The 17,566-nt window shown below is 40.4% G+C and overlaps 1 protein-coding gene across 1 annotated transcript in view; it reads left to right on the top strand.

The window, feature by feature from the left end:
• Positions 1 to 17,566, top strand: part of MMP16 (matrix metallopeptidase 16) — a 205,171-nt gene that overhangs the window by 101,272 nt on the left and 86,333 nt on the right. Inside the window, exon 3 of the mRNA XM_063130914.1 lies at positions 1,999 to 2,121. Coding sequence (XP_062986984.1) covers positions 1,999 to 2,121 — 123 coding nt within the window. The remainder of the gene's footprint in view (positions 1 to 1,998; positions 2,122 to 17,566) is intronic.

Genomic DNA, 17,566 nt, shown 5'->3' with positions numbered 1-17,566 from the left:
TCCCAGCTCTTCAACAATTGTCCTCCCTACCCAGTGGCTTTAATCCAGTTATGATCAACTCCACTTCAGAAGTGTGTCCTGCAGCATGGCAGCCACTTCATCCTGATGTGACCATACTCTCCAGAGGCACACTGTATGTGAATAGTGCAATCGTGTATAGAGAAGATCACTCAGGTCTTTCCCACAGAAATTGCACATTAATAAGTTAATTGGGGATGTTTCTGTCGGTAGAAAGAAACTAATGAGAAGCTCAGTTATCTCATAGTGTTTTTGGACTTCAGGGGTAATGAAATGAAACTTGTTCAAACAAAATGGCTTGAAAAAGGGAGAGGCACCTACATACAAAGGCCAAAGCCCTGCACAACCTTTGGCATGTATCAGCTAACAGAAATTGGCTCTATGTTCTAACTGTATATCTGTACAGCACCATGAACACTGATGGTGCTATAATAATAATAATTATAATAATAATAATAGGATCAAATCCAAAGTGTGAAATTAGACTTATTAAATCAGTGGTGGTTTATCTGTATGCGAATAACCCTGCAGTCACTTGTGAATGCTGGAAAGTGGAAGCAGTTTCCTAGAATTACGGTTGCCACCTTTTAGCCTGGCAAAATATGGACAACCCTGCCATTCACTGTTTCAGTGACTCAAAATTGGAAACATCATTGGGCCTTATTCTTATCACAAATAATGGTGGTCGCTAGTAATGGTAGGGACCATTGTAATATAATTAAATTGGTAAATAGGACACTAATGTCTAGCTCTTTATTATCTTACTCACGATTTCTAAATTCAGAGTGGGGATAACAGTACATTAGGGATGCTTATGCAATTATCCCTATCTGAATATCTCCCCCAGATTCTGGAATTACCTGATCTTTCAAATTATTATTTTTTTTTTTTTCAAAGCCAGGCTGGCTGCTGCACATTTACTGAAATTTTCAGTTTAGATTCCCTCCTTTCTGCCTTACATGTTGTCAATGCACATGATTGCATAGGTTAACTGATGATAACACTGTGCAAAAAGGATTGCCAAAAAGGAATGGAGGGTTATAAGAAGATCCATATTTGTGCTGTGGACATGGCATTTCAATCAATGTGCTCCTATGCATTGGCAATCAAAAGGCGGGGAGGGGGCAGTCTGTGACAAACAGCGTATATGCCATTTTAGAAATTCAGCAAGCTAAACCAGGCGGCATGTGATTTGGAATGCTGGGCAGAGCCATCCCGTAGAACAGCAATAAAATGGGATTTTTTTAAAATAAGAAAGGGCATTCCTTTATCCTTCCAATGTGCATTATATTTTTGTAGTATTAATTAGAAAAAGACCATAGCTCAGTGGTAGATCATGTACTTTGCATGCAGAAGTTCCCAGATTCAATCTCTAGCATCTCCAGATAGGGCTGACAAAAAAGATCAATTTCCGAAAGATCGGATAGCCTCTGCCAGTCAGTATAGTCAAAACTGAGCTAAATTATCTAATGGTCTAACTCCGTATGTGACAGTTTCCTTTGTACCACAGAACAACTATTTCTAGTAGGTTTTGTTTTTTAACGCTGTTCTCTTCAGTTCCTTCTCCTCTCAAACACATTATTTTTGAAACTGAAGGAAGGCCTAATTGAACTTTGCTCAGGAACCTAGTTCTTCCTTCACAAAACGTATTGATGATCTCCACTCACTACAGGTTTCCTACTTACTTTGCACAGAGCTCATGAAATATGAGCCCATAAAATTTATGAAATGGTGGCAGCCCTACCAATCAATCTGGTCGTCCACCCCTTCCTACCTCCTCATCTGGGTATTCTACTGGCACTTGCTATTTATGTGATCCAGGGCCTCTGGGCAGAAATGAAAAAGTCCTGCCTTGTAAAGAGGAACAGAAGAACTGTGTGACTACCTGGCTGTTAATTAGATGGCACAGCATTTGTCAGCAATATTACATTCTTGCCATTGTATGCTACTGATTTGTTTGTTTACTTCATTTCTCTAAAGCTGGATGAAGAAGCCTCGTTGTGGTGTGCCTGATCAGACGAGGGGCAACTCCAGATTTAATATTCGTCGAAAGCGATATGCATTAACAGGACAGAAGTGGCAACACAAACATATCACTTACAGGTAATGAAAGCAAATCTGTGACCCTTTCGTTGGCAAGCGCTTAGCGTTTCTAATTTTTTAAAAAGCAATTCTATCACCTAGATTACTTGTCAAAGACAAGATGTTGGTATGTTGCCTCAAAATATTGATTTGTGTGTCTTGGGAGAAAATGCTAATGTACTGCAAAAGTAACAAATGATTTTCTTGGATTCAAATGTTCCATGATTATATAGAGTGTTCTTTGAAGCTTTCAGTATCAAATTAACCTCTTGCCTGCCTATAAACCCTTTTTAAAAACAACAACAACACTGTTTTACCTCCTTGGCAACTTTTCTGGGTAAATTGTGAGAAAGGGCTAATGTGGCAATAACTTAAATATGCTCATGAGGTCGTTGGCACTCAGATGCCTTCAGGTCTATGCCAAAGTGGAATTTAGATTGATTAAAAATGGTAAGCTGCTGACGAAACGTTTTCATAAGTGTTTATGTGTGTATGTAAGTGTAATTCATTTAAAGCTTTTATAATGCATAAGAATGATAGTCATGATGACAGATACTAGATCCTTTTAAGATTTAGAGATCCATTGTATTTATTATGTTTTATAATGTTGTGGTTAAATCCTGCCTTTCCTCGACAGCAGCATGCATGACCCACACATCCTGCCATTTTATCCTCACAACAAATCTTAGAAGTGGGTTAGGATGAGAAGGGCTGTCTAAACATACAGAAAGCCCCAGGGTGAATATGTGGCAGCGCTGCATTGATTCTTTATTTATATTTATTTATTTATTTATTTATTACATTTATATACCAAACCACAGCCTGGGTGGTTCACAAAAGTTATATGATGCAGCAGCCACCACACTCACACCCGGGTCTTTCTGGCGAAGCTGTGGAGGAAAATCTAATAAATCCATAAACATCCATTCATAGATAGCAATGCATATGCATTCTTTAAGGTTCAGCAACTATATATAATTAGAAGTAGTAGCATGATTTCAGAGAAATAATGTGCTTAGCATAGGAAATGACAAGATGTAATCTTCTTTGCTTTTCTTCAATATGGAGTGATCTGGAACTGTTGTCAGCTAAAGTGTATATAAAGAAGTATACCTTCCTCTAAATCTTAATAATGGCTTAGTGTACACACTGGGTGAATAAATGAATAAATAAGTCATAATGTTTAGCTCAAAATCCTTAACCACCATGGCTCAGCGTGTTGTCTGAACAGGGTCAGTGAGGATATACGTGGCATGTGGAGAATGTGGTTTGTGCATCTGAAAATGGAATTTCACACTTCTATACTCTTCTTGTTCTTTAACTTCTTTAAAAAATGACCTGAATTTTAAAAAGAAAGAAAAGAAATATGTGAATATTAGTAAGAAACTGTTTATGCCTATATGTGATTTTCTTCATTACACTTTCACAATAGGTAGTTTAATGAGTTAGAGTACTAATAGATAGTAGTACAGTAGTAAAACATTTTGCAAGCTTTCCCCAAAGCATCCGAGAGAAGCTTGTGTGCCAAGATTAACAGGTGTATTGTCCATTACAAGATTAATGGCCCACTATATAGGCATGGATTTGGTGAATAATCTTAAAATGTGGAGGATCTTGTATATTGCATCAATGGGATTCGCATCACACACATGCATGCCTAGAATAAGAATGAGTTTATGAGTTAATTAAGCATACAGCTTGTTGAGTGCTAGCAATTGACTTTAGGAAAAGTGGACATTTGCCATTTTATAATGCAATCCATACAGTAAAACCTTGTTACACCTCAGCATTTGTAATCTGTTAGGAAATGGGTAAAATACATCTGAAGAAATATTTTAAAACTTCAGTGATTTATTCTATTTTAACAATAAGACATGGGCAATGAAGAAAGATCTAGTGTTTTACTTTCTATATGATTCATACAGAATTAAATTATTAGCTCTCCTCATCTACTATAATTAGGTCTACGCATCTACTATAGCTCTACTCATCTACTATAAGTTCTACTCATCTCATTAGTGCTACTCATCATCTTCTTTAGGACACCTTTTTTTAACCTTATGTGAGCATTTTCAAAAGGTACACGTAAAGCCTCAACTTAATGAATTCTGTATTGTGTTGTCATAAGACAAGGCTGCATAGCTTATAGAAAATCAAGCTGAAATCAAGCCCAGCCAGTTCTGCATTGTGGCTTGCCCCTGCTTTTACACTCCTAGGGAGGCAGCAAAATGTGGATTCTTGAACCCCTGTTGAGCCACCCTATACGGCTGGTAGTCTGTATTCAGCTTGGTAGATCACAACATAAACTAGGACTAATTTATACCAGGCTGAAATTAATGAAGGTACCTCATAGAGGTTTCTCTGGGCAATTTGCTGCTGAACCAGATAAAATCTATACAATTTAGTATCCAGAACAGCAAAATGGGAGAAAGGTGCATTAGATTAATTCGAAATTGATAGCTGTAGTAACAAGGACAGAAAAGCCTCACTCCAAAATGAGCGTGTGTGTGTAGTGCATGACTTACTCTCTTGCACAAGCAAGCATTGGGCTTCCCCGGGCCCAGAGGAAGTCTGTACATGAAGAGCTGCCCATTAGGTGCCTTCATACTGTTCTGTGGTCCTGAGATGGTGAATATTTCTTCTTTCCAAATAGCAGTGCCTCCAACTCCTTGTTTTGCCACAATTGCACACTAGAAGTGGCGCCTGTCCCCTGCAGACCCAGGGCCCCTCAAGAAGGATCTCTACATCATCAGGCCTTTTTTAAAAAAAATGCAAGTAGGTAAGGGAAGTACTTTGTTGAATGTACAGAGCCTGTTAATAGGAAGGAGAATTTAAACAGCCACAGAGGGCCTTCTCTGCAGTGGCCCCAAACCTCTGGAACAAACTCCCATCGGAGGTCCACCATGCACCATCCTCACATGCTTTTAAGAAGGCCTTGAAAACATTTTATTTTACCATGGCCTTCTTATGTGGAGTACTGTTATTTATTTATTTATTTATTTATTTATTACATTTTTATACCGCCCAATAGCTGAAGCTCTCTGGGCGGTTCACAAAAATTAAAACCATAATAAAACAAATACAAAATACAGTATAAAAAACACAACCAGGATAAAAACCATGCAGCAAAATTGATATAAAATTAAAATACAGAGTTAAAACAGTAAAATTTAAATTTAAGTTAAAATTAAGTGTTAAAATACTGAGAGAATAAAAAGGTAGGTAGTCTGTATGACGGCGACGAAAGCAGTACAGTGTAGGCGCCAGGCGGACCTCTCTGGGGAGCTCATTCCACAACCAGGGTGCCACAGTGGAGAAAGCCCTCCTCCTAGTAGCCACCTGCCTCACTTCCTTTGGCAGGGGCTCACGGAGAAGGGCCCCTGTAGATGATCTTAAGGTCCGGGCAGGTACATATGGGAGGAGGCGTTCCTTAAAAATAACCTGGCCCCAAACCGTTTAGGGCTTTAAATAATACCAGCGCTTTGAATTGGGCCCGGACCTGGACTGGCAGCCAATGAAGTTGTAAAAGGACTGGCGTAATGTGATCTCGCCGGCCAGTCCCTGTTAGTAAACAGGCTGCCCTGTTTTGAACCAGCTGAAGCTTCCGGACTGTTTTCAAAGGCAGCCCCACGTATAATGCATTGAATTAATCCAAACGAGAGGTTATCAGAGCATGGATAACTGTAGCTAGGCTATCTCTGTCCAGGTAAGGGCGTAGTTGGTATATCAACCTAAGCTGATAAAAGGTGCTTTGCCACTGAGTTCACCTGTGCCTCAAGTGACAGTTCTGGATCCAAGAGCACCCCCAAACTACGGACCCTATCCTTTAGGGAGAGTGCAACCCCGTCCAGGACAGGGCAAACATCACCTCGCCGGACAGATGAACCACCCGCTAACAGTACCTCCGTCTTGTCTGGATTGAGTCTCAGTTTGTTAGCCCTCATCCAGTCCATTACCGTGCCCAGGCACTGGTTCAGAACAGTCACTGTCTCAAATAAAATAAATAAATTTTATTTATTGCATTTTTATACTGCCCAATAGCCGAAGCTGTCTAGGCGGTTCACAAAAATTAAGTAGAAAAGAACTCAGGGTGTTTATATTGTTATTGCTTTTAATATTTTAACTGTTTTTAATGTATTTTATTGTTGTAAGCAGCCTTGTGAGGGCTTCTGCCCCGTGAGGCAGCTAATAAATAAATAAATAAATAAATAAATAAAACGTCCAGTCACCATTGAGTGGGGTGGAGCAAGGTAAAGAGCCAGTGTAGACACTTAGTCCCCAGGAGACCAATGGCTTTTACCGAGATGCAGTGGATGATGATGATGATGATGATGATGATGATGATTTTATATAGCACCATCAATGTACATGGTGCTGTACAGAGTAAAACAGTAAATAGCAAGACTCTGCCGCATAGGCTTACAATGTAATAAAATCATAGTAGAACAATAAGGAGGGGAAGAGAATGCAAACAGGCACAGGGTAGGGTAAACAGGCACAGGGTAGGGTAAAACTAACAGTATAAAGTCCGAACAACATCAAGTTTTAAAAGCTTTAGGAAAAAGAAAAGTTTTTAGCTGAGCTTTAAAAGCTGCGATTGAACTTGTAGTTCTCAAATGTTCTGGAAGAGCGTTCCAGGCGTAAGGGGCAGCAGAAGAAAATGGACGAAGCCGAGCAAGGGAAGTAGAGACCCTTGGGCAGGCGAGAAACATGGCATTAGAGGAGCGAAGAGCACGAGCGGGGCAATAGTGTGAGATGAGAGAGGAGAGATAGGAAGGAGCTAGACCGTGAAAAGCTTTGAAGGTCAACAGGAGAAGTTTATATTGGATTCTGAAGTGAATTGGAAGCCAATGAAGAGATTTCAGAAGTGGAGTAACATGGTCAAAGCGGCGAGCCAAGAAGATGATCTTTGCGGCAGAGTGGTGAACAGAAACCAACGGACTGATGTGAGAAGAAGGAAGGCCAGAGAGAAGAAGGTTGCAGTAGTCCAACCGAGAAATAACCAGTGCATGAACAAGCGTCTTGGCAGAAGAGACAGACAAAAATGATCGAATCCTGGCAATATTATACAGGAAAAAACGACAGGATTTAGCTACTGCCTCGATATGAGGAATAAAGGAGAGCGAGGAGTCAAATATAAAGCCAAGGCTACGAGCTTCCTTGACCGGAGTAAGCATGACATCAATGACAGTAAGAGAGAATGAGAGATGAGGAGAAGGTTTAGGAGGAAAAACAAGCAATTCAGTCTTTGCCATATTAAGTTTCAAACGATGATGAAGCAGCCAAGCTGAGATATCTGAAAGACATACCGAGATACAATCGTGAACATCTGGAGAAAGTTCCGGAGATGAAAGATATAATTGAGTATCATCGGCATACAGGTGATATTGGAGGCCATGAGATTGAATGAGATCACCCAAGGGCAACATGTATAAATAAAACAACAACGGGCCAAGCACCGAGCCTTGCGGAACCCCTACTGAAAGGGGAAAAGAGGAAGACGAGCTGCCGTTAGCCAACATGCTGAAAGAGCGACCCGCTAGATAGGAGGCAAACCAGTTATAGACAGAGCCACAAAGTCCAAGATCATGAAGAGAATCTAAGAGAAGATCATGATCAACCGTGTCAAAGGCTGCGGTTAGATCAAGGAGAATAAGAACGGAATAATGGCCCTTAGACTTGGCAGTAAGAAGATCATTGGTGATCTTAGTAAGAGCTGTTTCATTGGAATGCAAAGGACGGAATCCAGATTGAAAAGGATCCAGAGCAGAGTTACTAGAAAGAAAATCAAGACAACGAGAGTAGACCACACGCTCCAGGATCTTTGAAACAAAAGGCAACAAAGAGACAGGTCGGTAGTTAGACAGAGATAGCCTATCAAGAGTAAGTTTCTTGAGAATAGGAGAGACTGTAGCATGTTTAAAAGCAGAAGGAAATGAACCAGAGGACAGAGAAAAATTAATAATATGAAGCAAGGAAGGGAGGATAGTGGGAATAAGATTAATAAAGACTCGAGAAGGAATAGGATCATGAGAACAAGTGGAAGGCTTCGAAGAGCGCAGTAATGTAGACAGTTCATCAACTGAGACCGAAGGAAACGCAGAGAAATTTGCAGGAGGAAATGACAGATGAGGAACAGGAACTGGAAGAGGAGCAGAGCTGGCCAGATCAGAGCGAATAGTTTGGATTTTAGCATTGAAAAAAGAGGCAAAGTCATTAGCAGACAGAGAGGCGGGAAGAGATGGTGGATTAGGCTTCAGAAGAGAGTTGAAGGACGCAAAGAGCCGCTGAGGATGCATAGCATTTGACTGGATTAGAAGCAGGTACAGTCAAAATAGGTGGCTTCACCTAGTTAGCCTTAGATCAAACCTAACCTGTTAGGGTATCATCAGTTTTAGTTAAAGCTTGTTGTTACCATCAATTTATAAGGCTGGTGTGACAAAGGCAGGTTTCAGCCAAGATCCAACAGGTGATGACTGAGCACTATGCCAGTAACGCCATCTAGATATTTAGATGCCTAATCCTTTACAAGCATAATTGCTAATCCTTTGAGCTTCTTCACTCATTACCCTTGATTGATCTTATTAATTTGTCTAGTCCTCTTTTGAACCCAGTTATAATATTGGCACTAGCAGCTTCGCAGGACAGTAGGTTCCATAGATCAATTACTTTGTAGTGTAGGAATTATTTCCCTTTATTTGGATTCTGCTGTGTCCTAATTTCACAGAGTAATCCCTAATTAGGGAATCTAAATAATGCAATCCTATTCATTCTCTAGCTCATTTTTAGGATATTTTTGTTGTCATGTTAACTTTGGTTTTACATTTTAAGCTAGTGCATTATTAACCTTACTTTCAGAGAAAGAAACATGACTCCGGTTAAAACCTTGACTGGAATGTTTAAATTTGGTCACAATATAGTTAAGAAACAGTATATTTTTGTTTGAGAAATGTCTATTTGCATTTGATAACCAAATTTGTTAGTAATAAATAATACTTAACCATATCTATCTATCTATTATCTACTAGCTGTACCCTGCCACGCGTTGTTGTGGCATTATTTGGATGAAGTAAAGCATTTTGTTTGGTTTTTTAAAAAGGATGTTTTTACGGTGAGGAGGTTAGTGGAAACTCCTGGCAGTTACCTTTCTTCAGAACGTGTAACTGTCACAGGTGTGACATCTATATTCACTCAGCCAATTGTGAGAGAACATGCAAATAGGAGAGGAGGCAGAGGCAGTGGATTGGCCTACTGTTTGGTTTTTTAAAAAGGATGTTTTTACGGTGATGAGGTTAGTGGAAACTCCTGGCAGTTACCTTTCTTCAGAACGTGTAACTGTCACAGGTGTGACATCTATATTCACTCAGCCAATTGTGAGAGAACATGCAAATAGGAGAGGAGGCAGAGGCAGTGGATTGGCCTACTGGTTGGCGATGTCACAATGACCTATAAGAGCAAATAGGAGAGAACATGCAAATAGGAGAGGAGGCAGAGGCAGTGGATTGGCCTACTGGTTGGTGATGTCACAATGATCAGCAGGACTGGTTTTGAGGAGGCCTATTTCTTCGATTTTAAGACAAACCTTTGACCCCATAGAGAACATAGTTACATAACAACGCTCGCGTATTCAAACGCAACGCTGTGTCAAAATTTCAAAGCAATCGGTGAAGAACTTTCGGAGATATAAAAGCATGTTTTTACGGTGAGGAGGTTACTGGAAACTCCTGGCAGTTACCTTTCTTCAGAACGTGTAACTGTCACAGGTGTGACATCTATATTCACTCAGCCAATTGCGAGAGTACATGCAAATAGGAGAGGAGGCAGAGGCAGCGGATTGGCCTACTGGTTGGTGATGTCACAATGATCAGCAGGACTGGTTTTGAGGAGGCCTATTTCTTCGATTTTAAGACAAACCTTTGACCCCATAGAGAACATAGTTACATAACAACGCTCACGTATTCAAACGCAACGCTGTGTCAAAATTTCAAAGCAATCGGTGAAGAACTTTCGGAGATATAACGACAGTAACGAACGGTCTTTTTCATTTTTATTTATATAGATATATCACATTTCAAATATTCCAAGTGCTTCTTCTCATTATTTTATGTTATTTTACCTCACAATGTTCATTTAAGGTACGCCACTTAAACAAATGGAGAGCATTATGATTTACCTTGATTTTAATGATCATTCCAAACTTCCAGAAAAAGTCAGACTAATCTTTAATAAGCTTTTCTCTTTCTCCATCTTAGCGTTCCCCCCCACTGTCTTTAGTTTCAGAGACTCTTATCCTCAATTATTTTGATGATTTATAATCTTTGAATGATTTAAAACCAAGTTAGGATTTGTTCCCAGTGTGCACTTATTAACATTGGATTCCATCTTCCATTTTATTGCCAGTCGCCTTGCTTTGAGATAAAGTGCTATGGTACAGAACTTGCCGCCGTGCTTTAGATGTCTGCGTCGTGAATTATTTCGTATCATCAGCAAATTTGGAAAAACTCACTATCTACACCTTTTTGCCAGATAATGAATTAATGTGATTAATGATACAGACTCATGGAGCATCTTTCTACTCACTTCATTCTGTTGTCTAATGTGTGTAGTTATTCATTTTCTACATCTTGTATTCCAACTAGTAAAATTGCTCCAGTATCTTGAGTTTACTTAGTACAAAATTGCTTTCTTAATGGGTGTGGATCAATAATTCAAAGAATGATGTTGAGAGTTCAGAAGCGATTCTCAAAGTGTGAGGCAGGCTTGTCTCATAAGATATGGACTATAAAGAATATAAGAGCCCTGCTGGATCAGAACAAGGTTTCATTTAGCCACCATTTCCCAGTGGCCAGACAGATGCTCCCAAGAAACCCATGAACAGAACATGCAGGCAATCACCTTCTCCCATTGTATGCCCCTACCACCTGGTATTCAGAAGCATAGTGCATCTGAACATGGAGCTATAGTTTGGCTGCTGTGGCTAGCAATTTACATGGGAGAACATCCCAATGAATTCCCATTGAATTCGTATGTCTGAGGATTTTTTTATTATTATTATTTAAAACATTTCTTGGCCACTTTTCAGGGCAGAAGCCCTCCCAACACAGCTTACAACAATATATAGAAAAAGTGTAAACATTAACAACAATAAAAACATACGCAGTAAAGTATCAATTAAAAACAATAAAAGCTAACAATAAAAACTAACAATAAAATCACAATAGCAGCAATAGCAGTACTCATTTATGAGAAGGCCATGGTAAAATGAAACATTTTAAGGCCTTCTTGAAAGCCTGCAAAGATGGTGCATGGTGGACCACCAATGGGAGTTTGTTCCACAGGTGTGGGACAGCTGCTGGAAGGCCCTCTCCCCTGTGGACTCACACCTAATTTCTCTCACTGGTGGGTAGATGAGAAGGGCCTCTCTTTCAAATCTTAAGCTGCTGTAATATTTGTTACTTATTTATTATTGACATTTATATACTGCTTTATCTACAAAAAAAGCCATCATGGCAATGTCAATCATTTAGAACAATAAAAAATTTAAAACAATAAAAGAACTTTAAAGATTTAAAACATTAAAACTACATTTTTTTGAAAGGCCAGATTGAAAGGGCTTTCCACTCTCTAAAGGCCAAGACAGCGGGGGACTTTTTAGTCCCTGAGGGAGCACATTTTGACGTTTTGGGGCAACCGAGGGGAAAGTCCTTTTACGTGCGTGCTCAACAAATAGACCTCTGCAGAAAATTGTGCCCTCAAAAACACCTCTCCTGCAGATCTTAATAGATGTACCCTCAATTAGGGATGTATGAGAATTTCATTTCCGTTCACAAATCATTCAACAATGCCCTGTTGCAACCCTGAAAGCAAACAGTAACACAAGTTCTCCAAAATGCTCACAAATTCCCAAACTTACATTTCCGTTACTAAAATGTGGAGTTATTTTTTAAAAAGTATCTCTGGAAGTCTGTGGGGCCACAAAATTATCTCTGGAAGTCTGTGGGCTCCCCAAAAGTATATCTGGAAGTCTGTGGGGTCTTTCTGAATACTGTGGGAAGCGGATGGAAGGAGATTACCCAAACGGGCAGTCTACCCCATTTTGATTACTCTTCCCTCACACCCAACCCACGTTCAGGAAAGGTCTCCTAGTCCTCCAGATAGTCTTCTGGGGGCCACAGATGGCTGCAAGAGGGACACAGGGATGGGGAACTTTTCTCTGTGAGCTCCCTTAAGCTAACTTATTTCAGGATCCAAAGCAATAATTCTGGCTGTTTTATTTCTAATGCCTTTGCTAATGATCCTTTCCATGGAATTCTATTTGCCTGTACCACTGTACAGATATTGATTGTATCACAAATTAAAGTACTCTGTTCTAGATAGTCAGAGCTAGTTCAGATCTCATCATTATAGAAGTGACGTTAGGATTCATCCACCCTACCCATTTTGCATGACACTATGCTTTCTTATATTGATGATGATGATGTAGGGAAGGGAAGGGGAAATTCCTCAAATGGGTGGCATGCACAAACGCATACACACACATATGTTTACCTAAATTGTGTTTAGCTATTTACATTGTTTTAATTTCTCTGTGTTAAAGTTTTTTAGATTGATTTTATTATGTTGTATTTTGTAATGCTGTAGTATTTTTATGAATTGTTGTAAACTGCCCAGAGAGCTTTGGCCACGGGGCGATATAGAAATGAAATAATAATAATAATAATAATAATAATAATAATAATAATAATAATAATAATTAAATAATATTACCTATATTGAACAATTATTATTATTATTATTATTATTATTATTATTATTATTATTTATGTTGAACCTTATTATCCCTTCCACAAGCGATAGTCCCAACAATTCCATTGCAGAAGTGGGACCCACCCTTATGCAAGGGAGATTTAGTGCTTCCTAGGGGCACTAAATGAGTAGAAATGCTCGTTTCTGGCAGGCGGTACATCAGCGGACCTCCCTTATCTGAGCTCTACTAGCTTGCCTCCTTCCAGAAATGATTTCTGCTCATTTTGGGTTTCCCTGGACCCCCTAAGTTGTCATTGTGCAAGTGGTGTTGGGCACTTATACAATGGAATTGGCGGGGTGGAAGAAACTTGGCAGGGGCAGAAGTGCCCCATTGGATTCTGCCCAAAGTTCTTTTCAAACTCTAACTCATTTACCTAAGCTTCAGCATACAAATGTTTTCTATTTTAGTTGTCTTTTTTTTTCATTGCATTTTTGCTACAATACCATTGACTGTTTGATTGACTCTCCTTTGTCTCTGTGTGCTTGTTATTAATTTCTATTCCGTATTCAGTTTGAGGGCAATTCAGATCTTGCCCTTTAATGGCTGAGTTATCCAGAACCAGATGCTTCTTAGTTCCTGCTGGCTTTTCCCTACATGTCAGTTTAAAAGCTGCTTTGTGATGTTTTTGATTTCCCGGTGTGTTTCTTGATTGGACCATGAAGGAAGCATAGTGTCCAGTCAGTGCAGTGCAAAAATGAGTGTATGCCTAATCCCTTCTATTGTCAGTGATAAGGGCTGCTTCTCCAAGGAATTATAAAGACAGCAGGTTCACCTGGGCATGTATCAAATTTATGTAGCCTACTTCCCTCTTCCTCTTGAGAACTGTTTGCTTCAGTTGCTGAGGAATGATTTGTCTTTCATTTCAGAACTTAGTCTAAGCACCTGGCTTCTAAAGTGCTACAGGACTGAATTCTTAGTTACATTCAGTGATGTTTAGTTGGGTTCTCCCCCTGCCCCACACTTGGGGTATTTCTGCATTGCACTGGTAGGGTGGATGTTTAATCCATAGTCCACATTGCGCCCATTCTCAGTCTATCCATACTGGTCCCCTGCAGAATAGAATAATTAAGGTACCAGTGTGACAGGCATAATCTCCCAAATTGCAGGTACAATATTATAGGCAATCGGTCTTTCACATGTCTTCAGATGGGTTGTGAAAACAATCCCAAAGTCACAGTATTGTAATACCTTTCTTTGGATCAACCAAGGGCTCATCAAATCAAGCAGGATATTCCACTATGAAAGCGGCATGGAAGCGGTATATAAAAGGCAGGAGCCACACTACTGCTTTATAGCGGTATTAAAGTGCACAGACAACTGTTGGGGCCCATTGACACATAGCATATACAGCTTTAATACCATGTTAATGGTGTTATATCCTGCTTGGTGTAGATGTGTCATAGACCCCAGTGCACTTCAATACCGCTATAAAGCAGTGGTGTGGCTCCTGCCTTTTATATACTGTTTTCGTACCACTTTCATAGTGGAATATCCTGCTTGGTGTAGATGAGCCTGAAGATGTTCCAAAGTCATGAGCAAGCTTTTGAGTTCTCCAACACTCCTCATCAGGAGAAGAAGAGAAAGTAAGTGTGGGTCTGGTGGGAGGTTACCCCTAAATTAAGATGGAGCATAGAGGGAGTCATGCAGACATAATTGGATTAGGGTAACTGGATTAGACACATTGCAAGATGTATCTAGGGGCCTTAGGCTGTGATAACTTAGGGCTACTTCACATGTTATAAAATTCCTTACTCAAAATCCTTCTGAGTCTGTCAGTCTTACACATCTGTAGATTGCAGAATGATCAGGTGCATTTTGCCATGGTGTGTTTGTGTGCAGTAAAGTTGTTCTTTCTATAATGCATATTTTTGGAGTATAGGAGCAGCCATGCCTGAAAAGGTAGTGAACTAGCAAAAGACAAGGTAGATCCCAGGGGAATTTGCATTCATATTAAGTTAATGTGAATATTTATTAAAACAGACACTTTGGGTAAACTATTTTTAAAACCCTCCCCTTTTTAAATGAAATTATAGAAGTAAAATGTTGACTGTATCTACTGGATTGAAATGGTGTTGTACTAGCCTGCTGAGAATATACCTTTTTTTTTTCTTTTCTTAAAATAAATAAATAGTCAAAATTATTGGAAGATGCATGTGGGTTTTTGGAGATAGATGATAGGGCAGGAAGAAAGAAGTGGAAAACTTTATACTCTTAAGGAGAATGAATAGCTTTCTGGCATCTTATTTGGTTGTCTGTACAAATTGTATAACAGTGAAAGGTTTCTGCCATGAAGGAAATCTTATTGTCTTCCCAATGGCGTAGGAACGACTGTAAAAAGTTCAGGCGCTCAAAGCAGTTACCAAATTGAAAATAGTGCTTGTTGTCACAAACTGCTATTTTATTTTATTTTTTTGACAGGTTAGATAGATGGCTGTGGATGTCCAGGAACAACTGCATTTCAGACAGAAAGGCAGAATTGACAGAAAGGGACTACTTAACAATTTACCTGTTCATTGAAAATGGCACAAAACTATGTATTTCTCCCATTCAGTCTTCCCACCATCTGTCATCAACAAGGCAGACTCATCTATCACACAGAATTGTGTATATGCTTAAAATTGTGCTGTTGCGTTATTACTATTAGAGTTCATGTATCAAAACGTCACTTTTTTTTTTCGTGGTTACAAAATGTCCTCTGCTCAAGGACGGAACTTTTAGTCTGAAGACAAGGAATCTGATACTAAAAGAAGGGTCACCCAGTCCAAGTGCTTTGCTTTCTGAACACTAATCTTAGTTATTACTGCTGTCCTATCAAACTGATAATATTTACGTAGCTAGCAGGTCTGTAACTTATAGTGAGCTCTTGATGCTAAAGCAGTATGTAAAGTCTCTGACTTTATTAAAATCAATAAGGCTTGCTAATAGGGATGTGCTCCGCTTCTAATCGGACCGGCGAATTAGAAGTGGAGCGGGGGGCTTCGCCTGCCCTTAAGGCGGAGGCGAAGAGGATTGGGGGGCTGGCGGAGCGTGGCGAAGAGGATCGAGGTGAAGGCGGATCCTTCGCCTCGATCCGGAGCTCCGCCGGAAAGGTAAGTGGGGTTTACCGGGCCCTGCCGCTGTCGCTGTCGCCCATGCGGCGACAGTGGCAGGGCCCGGTAACCCCCCCCCCCGCCCTCCTCTCCCTTACCTGCCTCCATCCGCGGTCTGTCAGCGTCTTCAACCAGGAAGTCTGGGCCGCTTGCAAAGAGGAGCGGAGTACTTCCTGGTTGAACCGTGGGCTCAATTGAAGACGCCGACGGAGGCAGGTAAGGCCCCCCCTCCCCCTTGGTCCCTTACCGGGCTCTGCCGCCATCGCCGCACGGGCGGCGATGGCGGCAGGGCCCTGTAAACCTCCCGCCCTCCTCTCCCAGCCTTACCTGGCGCCACTCCCCTCCACTGCGGAGCTCCGATTTGGAGCCGGAGCTCCGTGGCGAAGAGGAGCGGAGTATGGGCGGAGCGGGCCAACCCGAAATTTTTGGATCGGCCCGCGGGGTGGAGCAGGGGGTTCATGCACACCCCTACTTGCTAACTGATGAGTCTAATCTCACTATTGTGATTTTACTTGTTGTGAATTATTCAAGTTGTAATTCCATTCTCAAAATAACTTCCATTGAACTGAGTGTGGCTTACTTCTGCTTGGGATTGTGCTGAAGGTGGGTCAGTCTCTCATAAATACACACTTTTTCTCCTCTTTTTATGTGAATGTTCAAGTCTTTTCTTCATTGAACATTCGATTTCTGCTGGAGACAGATTCTTTTTTCTATTCTCTTTTAAACATTTTAGTATATGTCAAAACGTTTGGAGGCAGATTCTCTGTAGTAAGATGAAATAGACAAACAAGCAAACATACCGTGGCCACATTTAAACCACGTGTGCAGAATACCAGGCCTGGGGGGTGGGGTGGGCAAACCTCTTGAGGTCTCAATTTGGCCCTCCAGGGTTCCGTACACCAATTCTTTGTGCAATGCTTTCCCTACTCAATGTCTCGCCTAAGGTTTATTTATGTATGTATTTATTACATTTCTATACTGCCCAATAGCCAAAGCTCTCCGGTCGTTTTGCAACAATTAAAACCATAAAATACAACATGACAAAATACAATATAAAAGTTTAAAACTGCAGTGTAAAACAAAAACAATAGCCCAATAGAACCTAGGAGCAGTGCAAAGATTTAAAATGCATTAACAGGTTTAAAACAACAAAAGCTGGAAAACTGGAACACCTGGGAAAATAAAAAGGCCTTAACTTGGTGCCGAAAAACTGGCAGTAACTAAACTACTTTAATTAAAATATGCTGGTATGTTTTGTCTTCAGGTCATATCTCTTTTGCTTTTGACCCTGTTCAACTGGAATGTGGTCTCCAAGAGGTTCTCTAAAATGGAATTCAGCCATTGGGCTGAAAGAGGTTCACCATCTCTGCTTTAAATTAAGAGCTCACCCTTCCTTCCTTCATTCCTTCCTTCTTTAACCAAGTATTCCTGATTAAAATGCATTTCATGCAGTATGTTTAGTCTGGAGTGCATAGGAACATAAGAAGAGCCGTGCTGCATCATATCAAGGCTTCATTTAGTCCAGCGCTCTGTTCACACAGTGGCCACATGTAGAATTGTCTCTGGAAAT

This window comes from Elgaria multicarinata, chromosome 7 (genome assembly GCF_023053635.1).
Source record: "Elgaria multicarinata webbii isolate HBS135686 ecotype San Diego chromosome 7, rElgMul1.1.pri, whole genome shotgun sequence".
Taxonomy (NCBI): domain Eukaryota; kingdom Metazoa; phylum Chordata; class Lepidosauria; order Squamata; family Anguidae; genus Elgaria; species Elgaria multicarinata.
The sequence above is the reverse complement of the archived record's forward strand: the minus strand, read 5'-3'. Positions and strand labels throughout refer to the sequence as shown.